The 13,575-nt window shown below is 46.9% G+C and overlaps 1 protein-coding gene across 4 annotated transcripts in view; it reads right to left on the bottom strand.

Moving 5' to 3' along the window:
- Positions 1-13,575, bottom strand: part of RPS6KC1 (ribosomal protein S6 kinase C1) — a 140,058-nt gene that overhangs the window by 70,208 nt on the left and 56,275 nt on the right. For all 4 annotated transcript variants that reach the window (XM_068169595.1, XM_068169596.1, XM_068169598.1 and 1 more), the window contains one exon: positions 4,656-4,774. In XM_068169595.1, the coding sequence (XP_068025696.1) occupies positions 4,656-4,774 (119 nt within the window). The remainder of the gene's footprint in view (positions 1-4,655; positions 4,775-13,575) is intronic.

Below are 13,575 nucleotides of genomic sequence, written 5' to 3'. Positions count from 1 at the left end.
AGAGAGGCTGTGTGGGTGCAGGACAATATTGAACCTGCACTTCTGAGCTTCTCTCTTGCCTTTCTGCACATTTCCTTGGCCTGGTGGACAAAAAAGTAGTAAACATTCAAGAAGGACAGATGAGTCTAGTTTTGATGATCACTGTGGTGGTTCCTCGTGAGGGCACAATGTGAAACACAAAGACACGTGTGACAAAAGACTTCTGCCTTGTGACATCAGGCCATGAATAAGAACATGCTGCCTTAAGCACTCATGCTTGCTTATTAGTCAGACCACTTTGTCCAAGGTGAAAGCAGCCTCAACACCCTTACTGACCATGAAGTTCCCTGCACTGAACCATGCTTTCCACAGCAAAACCACAGTCTGTAATATAGGCAGAAGTATTTCAGTATCACTAAGGTTGGAAGAGACCTCAAAGATCATCGAGTCCAACCTGAGTATTGCTAGGGTAAACTATTCATTCATCATTTTCTGGCAAACCAGTTTCAGTTGTATGGTGCAAACTGTGCTGGGCTACCAGGTGTAGCAGCACCTGCTCATGCTTTTAGAGAAGGCTTCCCATGTGTGCAGTGGTTCTTCTCAAAGACTTCAGTGTCCCTCCAGCACAGAAGAGCTAATGAGAGAACTCTTTACAGATGCATGTGAGCAAAAAAAGGGTATTGCACAGCATGATTTAAGCATACATATCCTGCTCAAGCATCAGCATGACCTACAGCAGCAGGAGGGGCTAGTGGTAACAGAGCAGCCACACCCCATCAAGACCAATGGCATGTAAATAGCAGTTAGAGAAACACCAAGCTGGTGCAAAGGGACAGCACAGGGAGGCATATAGCCTAACCTGGTACACTCTACACTTAATTTCCTTAGGAGAAGGACATAAAGTAACTGCATGTTTCCACTTGCATCTCCCAGAAATCACAGTTTATAGATGCAGGTTACCTCAGTGCACTTATCACTGATTGTGTGGATTGGAATAATTCATGCCAACTTCAGTGTAAGCTATCTTGGGCAGTAAACAGGACACAGCAACACCTAAGGTCTGCTCAGCAGCCAACATGCAGTGTCACATACCCTGCTTCCCTTAAGACACCAAACCCAAGCACAGAGCATACCAATTTTTCAGTGGCTCCTATCACTACCCTTACAATAACTCTGTGAGGTTAGTCCTTCTCCCATTCAGCTTTCAGCCATCAAGCTGCTCTTCACCACAACCATCATGACCCATAAGCACCACCTGCCCTTGATGCCAGCACATTTCAATGCTTTCTGGACAGCAGCAAATAAAGGATATTAAAATACACAGAGAGGCTTAGGCAAAACAAAGCCAGATCATGGAAATTCAGCTTGCTTTGTGAAAATAAGCCATGTGCAACATTCCAGTTGTGCAAAGTCAACTTTGCCCTAACTTTTCAACACAGAAGGAGAATGGTTTTCTCTTCTCACCATTTTTAGATGACTGTTTTTCCCCTTGTCCTACCCCAACTAATCCTGCTTGCCTATGGATCTGGAAAGAAGGCATGTGCCTTATTCAGTACAGCATACAGAATTAACCAGGCTGGAAAAGCCCCTCCTGATTATCAAGTCCAACCTATCACCCAACACCATCCAACCAACCAAACCATGGCACCAAGCGCCCCATCCAGGCTCCTCTTAAACACCTCCAGTGATGGCAACTCCACCACCTCCCTGGGCAGCACATTCCAATGGCCAATCTCTCCCTCTGGGAAGAACTTCCTCCCAACATGCAGCCCGAACTTCCTCCGGCACAGCCCGAGACTGTGTCCTCCCGTTCTGGCACGGGGTGCCTGGGAGAAGAGACCAACATCCACCTGGCCACAACCTCCCTTCGGGGAGCCGCAGAGAGCAAGAAGGTCTCCCCTGAGCCTCCTCCTCAACAGGCCAAGCAACCTCAGCTCCCTCAGCATCCTCCCACAGGGCCGCGCTCCAGACCCCTCCCCAGCACCACTGCCCCTCCCTGGACACCCCCAAGTGTCTCAATGTCCTTCCAAAACTGAGGAGCCCAGAACTGGACACAGGACTCAAGGTGCAGCCTAACCAGTGCTGAGTACAGGGCAGAATGACCTCCCTGCTCCTGCTGGCCACACTGTTCCCAATACAACCTAGGATGCCATTGGCCCCCTTGGCTGCCTGGGCACAACGCTGGCCCACGTTCACCTTACTGTCAACCAGTACCCTTAGCACCAGCCTTGGCAGAGTTAAAGAATGGTTGGGGTAGATGATCTTGACAGTCTTTCTCCACCAAAACTCTTCTATGACTCTATGAGTTTGTGTGAGCAACCACTGCCAGTCCTTAAGTCCCTCCTTGCATCAAGATAAGAGTATAAAAGAGGAAATACTTCACCTCTCAAGTTCCCACACAAAAATGCAACCTATTTCTTCCCAACCACAATGAGTTTTGAAACTTGTAAAAGGGGCAAAAATAGGGCTGTTGGTGGCTTGTTTCTTTTCTTGTTCTGTGGTTTTCCAAACACACTGAGGTTTTCATTCAATACAGATTCTCCTCCACTTTCAGGGATGTTTGACCTAAAGAAAGACTACCTGGCAGGAGTTCATATCAGTCCAAAACACTAAATTGTTCACAGCACAATTGATAGCAGCAGCAAGGCTCCAAGTTTCACAAAATGTCCAGTTCTGTGTCCAGTTCTGGGTCCAGTTCTGGGTCCCTCAGTTTAGGAAAGATGTTGACTTGCTGGAAGGTGTTCAGAGAAGGGCAACAAAGCTGGGGAGGGGTCTGGAGCACAGCCCTGTGAGGAGAGGCTGAGGGAGCTGGGGTTGCTTAGCCTGGAGAAGAGGAGGCTCAGGGGAGACCTTCTTGCTGTTTACAACTACCTGAAGGGAGGTTGTAGCCAGTTGGAGGTTGGTCTCTTCTCCCAGGCAACCAGCACCAGCACCAGAGGACACAGTCTCAAGCTGCACCAGGGGAAGTTTAGGCTGGAGGTGAGGAAGAAGTTCTTCCCAGCAAGAGAGATTGGCCATTGGAATATGCTGCCCAGGGAGGTGGTGGAGTCACCATTGCTGGAGGTGTTAAGAAAGAGCCTGGATGAAGCACTTGGTGCCATGGTTTAGTTGATTAGGTGGTGTTGGGTGATAGCTTGGACTTGATGATCTGAAAGGTCTTTTCCAAGCTGGTAAATACTATTCTATTCTATTCTAAAATATATTTCATTTGGAACATCTTCCAAATTGCACTTTGGGGCTCTCAACACACAAAAGCTTACCCTTCAAACATGAGTGGATCTGTGCAAAATCAGAAGCCATAATCTTCTGCCCCTTTTGCCCTCACTTGACATAAAAGTAGAGAGAGAAGAAGTTGGTAACTCTTGTGTTTACCACAGTGGGCTGGCCATTGACAATCACAGACAGTTTAGCATGCCTGCAGTAAAAGTCTATAAAGAAGAGGTAAGGCCCAAAGGAACTGTTTGGGGAAGGGCAAAGTTGAAATTTATTGAAGGTGTCTTGGAACAAACTTTGTTTGTCTTTTGTACAAGTACAGATAAGGGTGCTGCTGCTTAAGAATGTGGAAGTTTCTACAGAAACTCCTCCAATATCAAGAGGAAGCTGATCACTCAAGCTTACCCAAGACAGACATCTGAAGGGATCAAGAAGAACCCTTGGTCAAGTAAGTGCTACTTCTGTGTGAAATTCATCTCATTCCCCTGCCACATGCTTGACTGATACACCATTATGTGCTAGGCTAAAGAAACCAACAGCCTTCTCACTCCTTATAAGACCAAGCAGTATTCTCATGCAGAAGTCAAGAGAGTAGAGATGAGAGTGGTCCCTGGAATGGGTTGTCCAGGGAGGTGGTTGAAGCCCTGTCCCTGGAGGTGTTTAAGCCCAGGCTGGATGAGGCTCTGAGCAGGCTGATCTAGTGTGGGGTGACCCTGCCCATGGCAGGGGGGTTGGAACTAGATGATCCTTGTGGTCCCTTCCAACCCTGACTGATACTATGATACTAAGTCAAAAGAAATCACAGAATCACACAGAATCCCCAAGGTTGGAAGAAGACCTCAAAGATCCTCAAGTCCAACCTGTCACCACAGACCCCAGGACTAAATCTTACATTCTGGTAACGTTTTCTGCTTAACCTTTAAATACTTTAGAATGACTAAACACATTTAGAATAGACCTTTATTTAGAATAAACCAAACCAGGTTGGAAGAGACCTTCAAGATCATCCTGTCCAACCCATCAACCAATCCAACCCACCCAAACAGCTAACCCACGGCACCAAGCACCCCATCAAGTCTCCTCCTGATCACCTCCAGTGATGGTGACTCCATCACCTCCCTGGGCAGCCCATTCCAATGGGTAATCACTCTCTCTGTATAGAACTTCCTAACATCCAACCTGAACATATTCCATCACAAACTATGCAGAAGGAATGCATGTGACAAAAAACACAGGCCTGCATTAGATCAAGCAGTCTTCATAATGCTGTGAACTGCAACCAAGAAGAATCAGGAAAGAATGGATATAGAGAAATATAACATCAAAAAAAAACTCCTCAGACTCTTCCAAGAGAAATTTTAGGACAGTTTTGGAACGGCTACCTCAAATATACTTTGCTAAAAGACAGGACAATATAATAATACTCAATTCTGGTTCAAGATAAAAAGGAAATTAAAGCCTACCACAGAACCAGATGCATCTTCAGAAGATTTGTGGTAGAGACTGGAAATCTTCTCAGCACGCATAAGGTACTCTTCAGTCTTCCTCTTCACAGCTTCTCGGCGAGTTGGACTCGATTCACCTCAAGGGGAAAGAAGAAAGTGTGGTACTAAGTCATCAAAGCTCATGACTGCTCTGATTCTACCTTTTTTTATTTCCTTTGGGTTATTCATAACCAAACCTACAGATATGCAGCCTATAAAATGCAAGAACTGTGATCTCAGACGTCTACAAAAATAACAACACAAAGTCTTACCTCATTTTTCTGTAATCTGATGTATGTTCCTATGGTAACACTAAGAACAAGGCTGGGGGGAGGTCTGGAGCACAGCCCTGTGAGGAGAGGCTGAGGGAGCTGGGGTTGCTTAGCCTGGAGAAGAGGAACTCAGGGGAGACCTTCTTGCTTTCTACAACTCCCTGAAGGGAGGTTGTAGCCAGGAGGGGTTTGGTCTCTTCTCCCAGGCAACCAGCACCAGAACAAGAGGACACAGTCTCAAGCTGTGCCAGGGGAAGTTTAGGCTGGAGGTGAGGAGAAAGTTCTTCCCAGAATGAGTAATTGGCCATTGGAATGTGCTGCCCAGGAAGGTGGTTGAGTCACCATCCTTGGAGGTGTTCAAGAAGGGATTAGATGTGGCACTTGAAGCCATGGTTTAGTTAGTCATGAGGTGTTGGGTGATAGGTTGGACTTCTTGATCTCTGAAGTCTTTTCCAACCTTATTGATTCTGTGATTCTATGAACTTAATCATTCTGAAGCCCTACAAGGAGAGGCTGAGGGAGCTGGGATTATTTAGCCTGGAGGAGGCTCAGGGGAGACCTCATTGCTCTATACAACCACCTGAAGGGAGGCTATAGCCAGGAGGGAGTTGGTCTCTTCTCTCAAACAACCAGCACCAGAACAAGAGGACACTGTCTCAAGCTGTGCCAAGGGAGGTTTAGACTGGATGTTAGGAAGAAATTCTACAGAGAGAGATTGGCCATTGGAATGTGCTGCCCAGGGAGGTGGTGGAGTCACCATCCTTGGAGGTGTTCAAGAGGGGATTGGATGTGGCACTTGGTGCCATGGTTTAGTCATGAGGTCTGTGGTGACAGGTTGGACTTGGTGATCTTTGAGGTCTCTTCCAACCTTGGTGATTCTGTGATTATTAATCAAAATAAATCACTGATCCAAATGTTGTCCTCACACAAAATGTGATACTTCCTTCAATAACAGAAGACACAATAAGACATTTACAACAAAATAATGAAGAAACCTGATTGATTCCTGACATTGATATAACAGACTTTCTTAAGTAGAAAGGGAAGACAACAGTGCTATCAATAGCCAGAAGACAACATGAAACATGCCAAGAACCTTTGTTCACAGCTACCTGCTCCTTGCCTGTTGGTTTGGGGTCACACAGGAATAAAGGAAGCAGCACTTGCTCCAACCACTTCACTTCCCAGACAGCTGAACCACCCCTGTGTTACATCTAATTTACCCACACTCTTGCAGAAGGTGAGAATGCCACAATAACCACACCAATTCTGTATGCACTCTAGAACTTAGGTCATGTTTAAGCATTCACAGCATTGTCACACCAGACTCAGTCTGTGAGGACAACACCCAACCAGTCAACTGCCAAGCAAAAAGTCTATGAGCTATAAGCTGATATAGCAGAGAATTAAGATTACTATGATAAAAAATAATCAAGAGAGAATGTCTCAGGAGATGCCCAAACAACAGCAGAGACTTCACATGGCCCTGACAGTCTCTTCAAGCCCTAAAAGAGGCCATCCAAAACTTGCAGAAACACAGCCTTGGCTGCGTCCAGCTTCTGCACTGCCAGGTGCAAGCCAGCACCTCTCACAAACTGATGTTCCAAAAGGGCAAGGAACTGCAAGGATATCTGCCTAACAGCTACACAACATGAAAGACAATGAAAGGAGCATGAAAGATAAGGAAAGGAACAGGAGAGGTAATAAATTAAACACACAAATACGCAAAACCCAACAGCAGATAACAAAGACAACAATGAAGACTACAACTCATAAGGCACTGATCAGTGGGCTATGAAAGGAACCTCTGAAGGTAATCTTGAAGAAGTTTAACCAGAAAGCTGGTAACTGATTAAAGAAACAAGAAAGAACAAAAAAAACCACATTGTGAGTTATCAAGAATGAGACTCATAAAAAAGAGCAAACTTCTTATGGAACACCTGAGGGGGAACTTACTGTGTAAATGTTGCATGCAATACATACTGAGGGTTTCCATGGGGGGAATGCTGGCACTGTGCAAGACATTATGAGATACTAAAGATAAGGAAAGGGAGGGATCAGGGCAGAGAAGGGGTCAAGCATAAAAAACCAAGAGGTGGGAATTGCATGGGCAGAATAGAACAGAACAGAACAGAACAGAATAGACCAGACCAGGTTGGAAGAGATCTTCAAGATCATCGTGTCCAACCCATCAACCAATCCAACCCACCTAAACAACTAAACCATGGCACCAAGCACCCCATCAAGTCTCCTCCTGAACACCTCCAATGATGGTGACTCCACCACCGCCCCAGGCAGCACATTCCTATGGGCAATCACTCTCTCTGTGTAAAACTTCTTCCTAACCTCCAGCCTAAACCTCCCCTGGCACAACTTGAGACTGTGTCCTCCTCTTCTGTTGCTGCTTGCCTGGGAGAAGAGACCAACCCCCACCTGGCTACAACCTCCATTCAGGTAGTTGTAGACAGCAAGAAAGTCTCCCCTGAGCCTCCTCTTCTCCAGGCTAAGCAGCCCCAGCTCCCTCAGCCTCTCCTCACAGGGCTGTCCTCCAGACCCCTCCCCAGCTTTGTTGCCCAGAGGGGCCCAGAACTGGACACAGGACTCAAGGTGTGGCCTAACCAGTGCTGAGCACAGGGCAGAATGACTTCCCTGCTCCTGCTGGCCACACTATTCCTGATCCAGGCCAGGATGCCATTGGCCTTCTTGGCCACCTGGGCACACTGATGGGTCATGTTCACCCTACTATCAACCAATACCCCTAAGACCCTCTCTGCCTGGCTGCTCTCAGCCACTCTGACCCCAGCCTGTAGCACTGCATGGGGTTGTTGTGGCCAATGTGCACAACCTGGCACTTAGATGTATTCAATCTCCTGCCCTTGGACTCTGCCCATCTGTCCAGCCTGTCGAGGTCCCTCTGCAGAGCTCTCCTACCCTCTAACAGATCAACTCCTGCCCCCAGCTTGGTGTAATCTGCAAATTTACTGATGATGGACTCAATCCCCTCATCCAGATCTCTGATAAAGATATTGAACAGGATGGGGCCCAGCATTGATCCCTGGGGGACAGCACTAATGTCCCCTGATAGAACCCAAGAGGGGTAAGCTGCAGCCATCTCTCTCCTTCAGCTCAGGGTAGGATGAATCACTCAGATCTTTCAGTCATCCAGCTTTGGCTAGTTTTAACACCAATTCCTTAACAAAGGAGAAGGAGCAGGTTGTCTGATTGGTCAGGATTAAACCTTCACACTACCACAAGATTTCCCAAAACACTTTCTAGAAATGCAGAGAACAATGAAAGGCTAAGCATGAGGTTCTTTAGAAAGTTCATGTAGGTTCCTAAAGCTGCTGCTTTCCCCCCGCCCCATGCAAGAGAAAAATGAATGGTTGCTCTTGCTCTAAAAAATCACCAGAGTGTGAAGGCAGCACAGGCTCTTTGTTAGCATGGTCTACTGCTGGTCATTTGGACTCAGTCATTAAATAAAGACTTCCTACCACTTTCACATTATGACTACAAACTACCTTAACACACAACACTGTCACACAGATTCCAAGAACAGGTAGAAGAAACTTACAGTCTGCTTCAAGTTCTGCTGGAAGTGATCTGTTGTAAATCTTACTGCGCACCTCACAAGCAGGAAAGAAAAGTGATTGCTACTTCCTTGGACAGAGATACAGAGTCCTGATCTGCAGAAAAACTTTGACTACACTTGGTTTAGAAAGGAGCTGGACTGTCAGAAATGGAGTGCATTTCCAACATCCAATATTATGGCTCTGTGCCAGTTTCTCTCATTCTAAAGACAAAGGGGATCTGTGCCAGGTTCAGCATCTCTAATACCAGCCTCCATTTGGAGGGACTCTCCTGGTAAAATTCCCCTGGAAAAGGCTGCCAGTCTTATTTCCCTTTAGTACAAAAAAAAACCCAGAAACACTCAATTGTTTGATTTGGCTTTATCAGAAGAGAACAGATCCACAGTGTTCCACTAGTGTGTGTGGCAGTGTCTTATAACATGACTAACAGTGCTGCTCTCATCACTACCCTTCATCCTGGCCTGCATCAGGAACAGTGTGGCCAGCAGGAACAGGGAGGTCATTCTGCCCCTGTACACTGCACTGGTTAGGCCACACCTTGAGTCCTGTGCTCAGTTCTGGGCCGCTCAGCTTAGGAAGGAGGTTGACTTGCTGGAACGAGCCCAGAGAAGGGCAACAAATTTGGTGAGGGGCTTGGAACGCAGCCCTGTGAGGAGAGGCTGAGGGAGCTGGGGCTGCTTAGCCTGCAGAAGAGGAAGCTCAGGGGTGACCTTATTGCTCTCTACAACTACCTGAAGGGAGGTTGTAGACAGGCAGAGGTTGGTCTCTTCTCCCAGGCAACCAGCACCAGAACAAGAGGACACAGTCTCAGGCTGCACCAGGGGAGGTTTAGGCTGGAGGTTAGGAAGAAGTTCTACACAGAGAGAGTGATTGCCCATTGGAATGGGCTGCCTGGGGAGGTGGTGGAGTCACCATCACTGGAGGTGTTCAGGAGAGACTTGATGGGGTGCTTGGTTGCATGGTTTAGTTGACTAGGTGGTGTTGGATGATAGGTTGGACACGATGATCCTGAAGGTCTCTTCCAACCTGGTTTATTCTATCCTATTCTATCTTCCAGCACCACAAAGCTTTCTTGTAGCGATCCACTGGGGATTGCCCACATTTTCTTTGATACTCAGGGAAAACAAATCATTTGCACAGCCACAATAAACTCTTTACCCAGTTTCCTTCAAGCAGACTGCTACAAAACTGCTAAGGTAGTGTCTAAGGCTACAATAAAAGTCAAGCTTCCTGCTTAATTGTTAGCTATGTGCATTTAGTTTGGATGTTTATTGCCTTTTTTTCAATGCCTCAGTAATTTTACAGTAATTAATGCAAACAAAGTAGGATGTCCCTTCAGAGCTGTCTTTGTTCTCCCTACTTTCACAAGACATTAATTTCTGTCTTCCTTCTACTTTTCCTTCCTCAGTAATTTGTTAAACAACATTTGCAAACTGCTCACTTGGTTGAATCTTCAGCCATAGAAGAGGGAGTGTATTCACAAACAACTTCTTGCATCTTGTCTGTGATTAAGATCATTAGCAGTTCAGTCTCTGAATACCTTAACAGGTGGATGTTTGAGAATGAGGCTGATAGAAGTGTCCTGGTTTGAGGCCAGGCAGATCCTCTCTTGCCCCCTGAGAATCACAGAATCACCAAGGTTGGAAGAGACCTCAAAGATCATCAAGTCCAAGATGTCACCGCAGACCTCATGAATAAACCATGGCACCAAGTGCCACGTCCAAGGGCAAAAGAAGGGCAAAGAATGGCACTCACACAAATGGATTGCAGAAGTGATGGAAAGTTTAACTGGAAAAGCAGGAAGTGTTTTACAGAAGCTACAAAGCATGGTGAGAAAAGAACCCCAAAGCATACAGAGTCCCTTACAGCACACCCAAAGCCTCCCAACACTTTCCTTTTCCCCACCTGAGGGTATACCCAACTCCCTCCAGGGCTCTTTCTTCCCACTACTGCTAGGCTGGTCTCAGCTGGCCAGGTCTGAGACTGCCCCAACCCCTTCTCCTCCTCGCATTAGGCACAGCCAGGCCTAAGAGGCCTTGAGATGCTCCCTCACTATTACCTGATAGGGAGCATCTCCCACAGGAGCAGAGAGGGAAGAAAGATGAAGAGAGAGACTTTGCAGATGGATTTATAGGGCGCAGGATATTATGGGTATTAAATAGGCTGTTTCCTGTGTCCACCTACTGGGCTGGAGCCTCTGGACACAGGAGATGTAGCTTGTGTGGCAGCAACAAGAGGCACCCAGGCTGAGCTGCCATAAGAAGCAAGATATTGGCACTTTTGGTTTTTACTTTTAACATTAGTTTAACCATGAAAATGTACAAAGTTACATTCCAAAACAAATTCCCACCTACACAGCCAGTATCTCACAGAAATCTGTAAAGAAATATAGGATATTAAATAAATAAATATGTTCATAGAATCAGGAAAAGACCTCAGAGATCAAGTCCAACCCATCACCCAACACCTCCTGATTAGTAAACCAAGGCACTAAGTGCCACATCCAATTCCTTCTTGAACACCTCCAGTCATGGTGACTCCACCACCTGCCTGGGCAGCACATTCCAATGACGAATGACTCTCTCTGGGAAGAACTTTCTCCTCACCTCCAGCCTAAACTTCCCCTGGTGCAGCTTGAGACTGTGTCCTCTTGTTCTGGTGCTGGTCGCCTGGGAGAAGACACTAACCCCCTCCTGGCCACAACCACCCTCCAGGTAGCTGTAGAGAGCAATGATGTCTCCCCTGAGCCTCCTCTTCTCCAGGCTAAGCAGCCCCAGCTCCCTCAGCCTCTCCTCATCGGGCCTGTGCTTGAGGCCTCTCCCCAGTCTCGTTGCCCTTCTCTGGACAAGATCAATGTTTATGCTCAAAGAGAACCAATATTTTACTCCTAGTTAAGAACTTTTGATTAAAACATTATGTGAGCATATTGAGCTCTTATTTCCACTCTGTGGTATCTAAAGAGGTCTCTCTCTTTAATGATAATCTAAGCTTGGAATGCATTTTCCTTCAAATGGCAGCAAACAGGAAATGCTTAAACTGTGTCAAAGCTTTGGATGAATCTTTACAACTGCTCATAAAAGATCATCCTGCTTAAAATAATATTGATTTATTTTTTTCCATTTATTTTCCTAGATACCAGAAGATTTACATCTCATCTGATCAGGATCAAAGTTTCTCCACCCCCCACCCCTTCCTGATCACGGGGATTAAATCACTAATGTCATTTTACACGTTTAAAAACTTCACTGCTAAAGGAAGATATAAAAGTGTAGCAAGGCTGATCATAGTATCATAGTAGGATCATAGTATCAGTCAGGGTTGGAAGGGACCACAAGGATCAGCTAGTTCCAACCCCCCTGCCATGGGCAGGGACACCCCACACTACATCAGCCTGCCCAGAGCCTCAGCCAGCCTGGGCTTAAACACCTCCAGGGACAGGGCCCCAACCACCTCCCTGGACAACCCATTCCAGGGCTTCACCACTCTCATGGGGAAGAATTTCCTCCTCACCTCCAGCCTCAATCTCCCCACCTCCAGCTTCATTCCATTCCCCCTAGTCCTATCACTACCTGAGATCATGAGAAGCCCCTCCCCAGCCTTCCTGTAGCCCCCTTCAGATCCTGGAAGGCCACAATGAGGTCACCTTGGAGCCTTCTCTTCTCCAGACTGAACAGCCCCAACTCCTTCAGTCTGTCCTCACAGGAGAGGTGCTCCAGCCCTCTGATCATCCTTGTGGCCCTTCTCTGGACACCTTCCAGTACCTCCAGATCCCTCTTGGAATAGGGGCTCCAGAACTGGAGGCAGTACTCCAGGTGGGATCTCCCCAGAGCTGAGCAGAGGGGGAGAATCACCTCCCTTGCCCTGCTGGCCACACTTCTCCTGATGCAGCCCAGGATCTGATTGGCTTTCTGGGCTGCAAGTGCACACTGAGAGCTCCTGGTGAGCTTCTCCTCCACCAGCACCCCCAAGTCTCTCTCCTCAGGGCTGCTTTCCAGCCAGGCCCTGCCCAGCCTGCATTTGTGCCTGGGATTGCCTCGACCCAGCTGCAGGACCCTGCACTTGGTCTTGTTGAACCTCATGAGGTTGCCCTGTGCCCACCTCTCCAGCCTGTCAAGATCCCTCTGGATGCCATCCCTTCCCTCCAGCCTGTCTGCTGCACCACACAGCTCAGTGTCATCATAGAGACCTTAGAATAAAAAAACCCCTCAAGATTCCCCATCCCTCTCCCTCTGCATTTGCTGCAGAGCAGCTGTGCCTCACAGATCCACATGAATGAAAATATGACGGCGAGAAACCTCCCACTTAGTTTATTTTCCATATGACTTTCCTGTAATTATTTTGTAAACTGTTCACACAACAATATATAAAAACATCTGCAAAAACAGGTAATTAATGTGTCAAGCCAAACTAATGCATTTTTTATGGTGTCCATGCTTCGTCAACTGTAATTATAACTCTTTTTAAGCAAATGATGATGTGTTTGTTGCAATGTGCAAGTGGTTATTTTAGATGCTCTGTTTACTATTACTGCAAACAGAATATAAAAACTCCACAGCTACTTTGTTGCCCACAGAAGCCTTCCTCTACGCAAGCCCAAGCAGGCTGCCCCCTCATTTTCCAAAGGCTTTGCCGCTTTCAAAGAAATAAAGATATCTGAACAGGAGAAATTGGCTTGGGAGAGGCTGACCGGGCCACCCGCTGACCAAAGGAACAGCAGCCAGGGGCATTAGGACAGCAGCCAAGGATTTCAAATTTGGTCTTTAATTTTTATTTCGAAGGACAGCTCAGCTACAATACATTTTACAAAGCCAGAGAGCCCTAGCAACATTCAAATGATCTTGAGGATTTCACAAAGGGAAACCACGAATATCAGAATAACCGTGTTGAGTTGCTGGAAGGTGGCCAGAGAAGGGCAGCAAAGCTGGGGAGGGGTTTGGAGCACAAGCCCTGTGGGGAGAGGCTGAGGGAGCTGGGGTTGCTTAGCCTGGAGAAGAGGAGGCTCAGGGGAGACCTTATTGCACTCTACAACTACCTGAAGGG

The sequence above is a fragment of the Melanerpes formicivorus genome, unplaced genomic scaffold (genome assembly GCF_026170545.1).
Source record: "Melanerpes formicivorus ecotype bairdi unplaced genomic scaffold, bMelFor1.0.p_v2 SCAF_205, whole genome shotgun sequence".
Lineage (NCBI taxonomy): Eukaryota > Metazoa > Chordata > Aves > Piciformes > Picidae > Melanerpes > Melanerpes formicivorus.
Note: the sequence above shows the minus strand (reverse complement) of the source record. Positions and strands in the feature narration are given on the sequence as shown.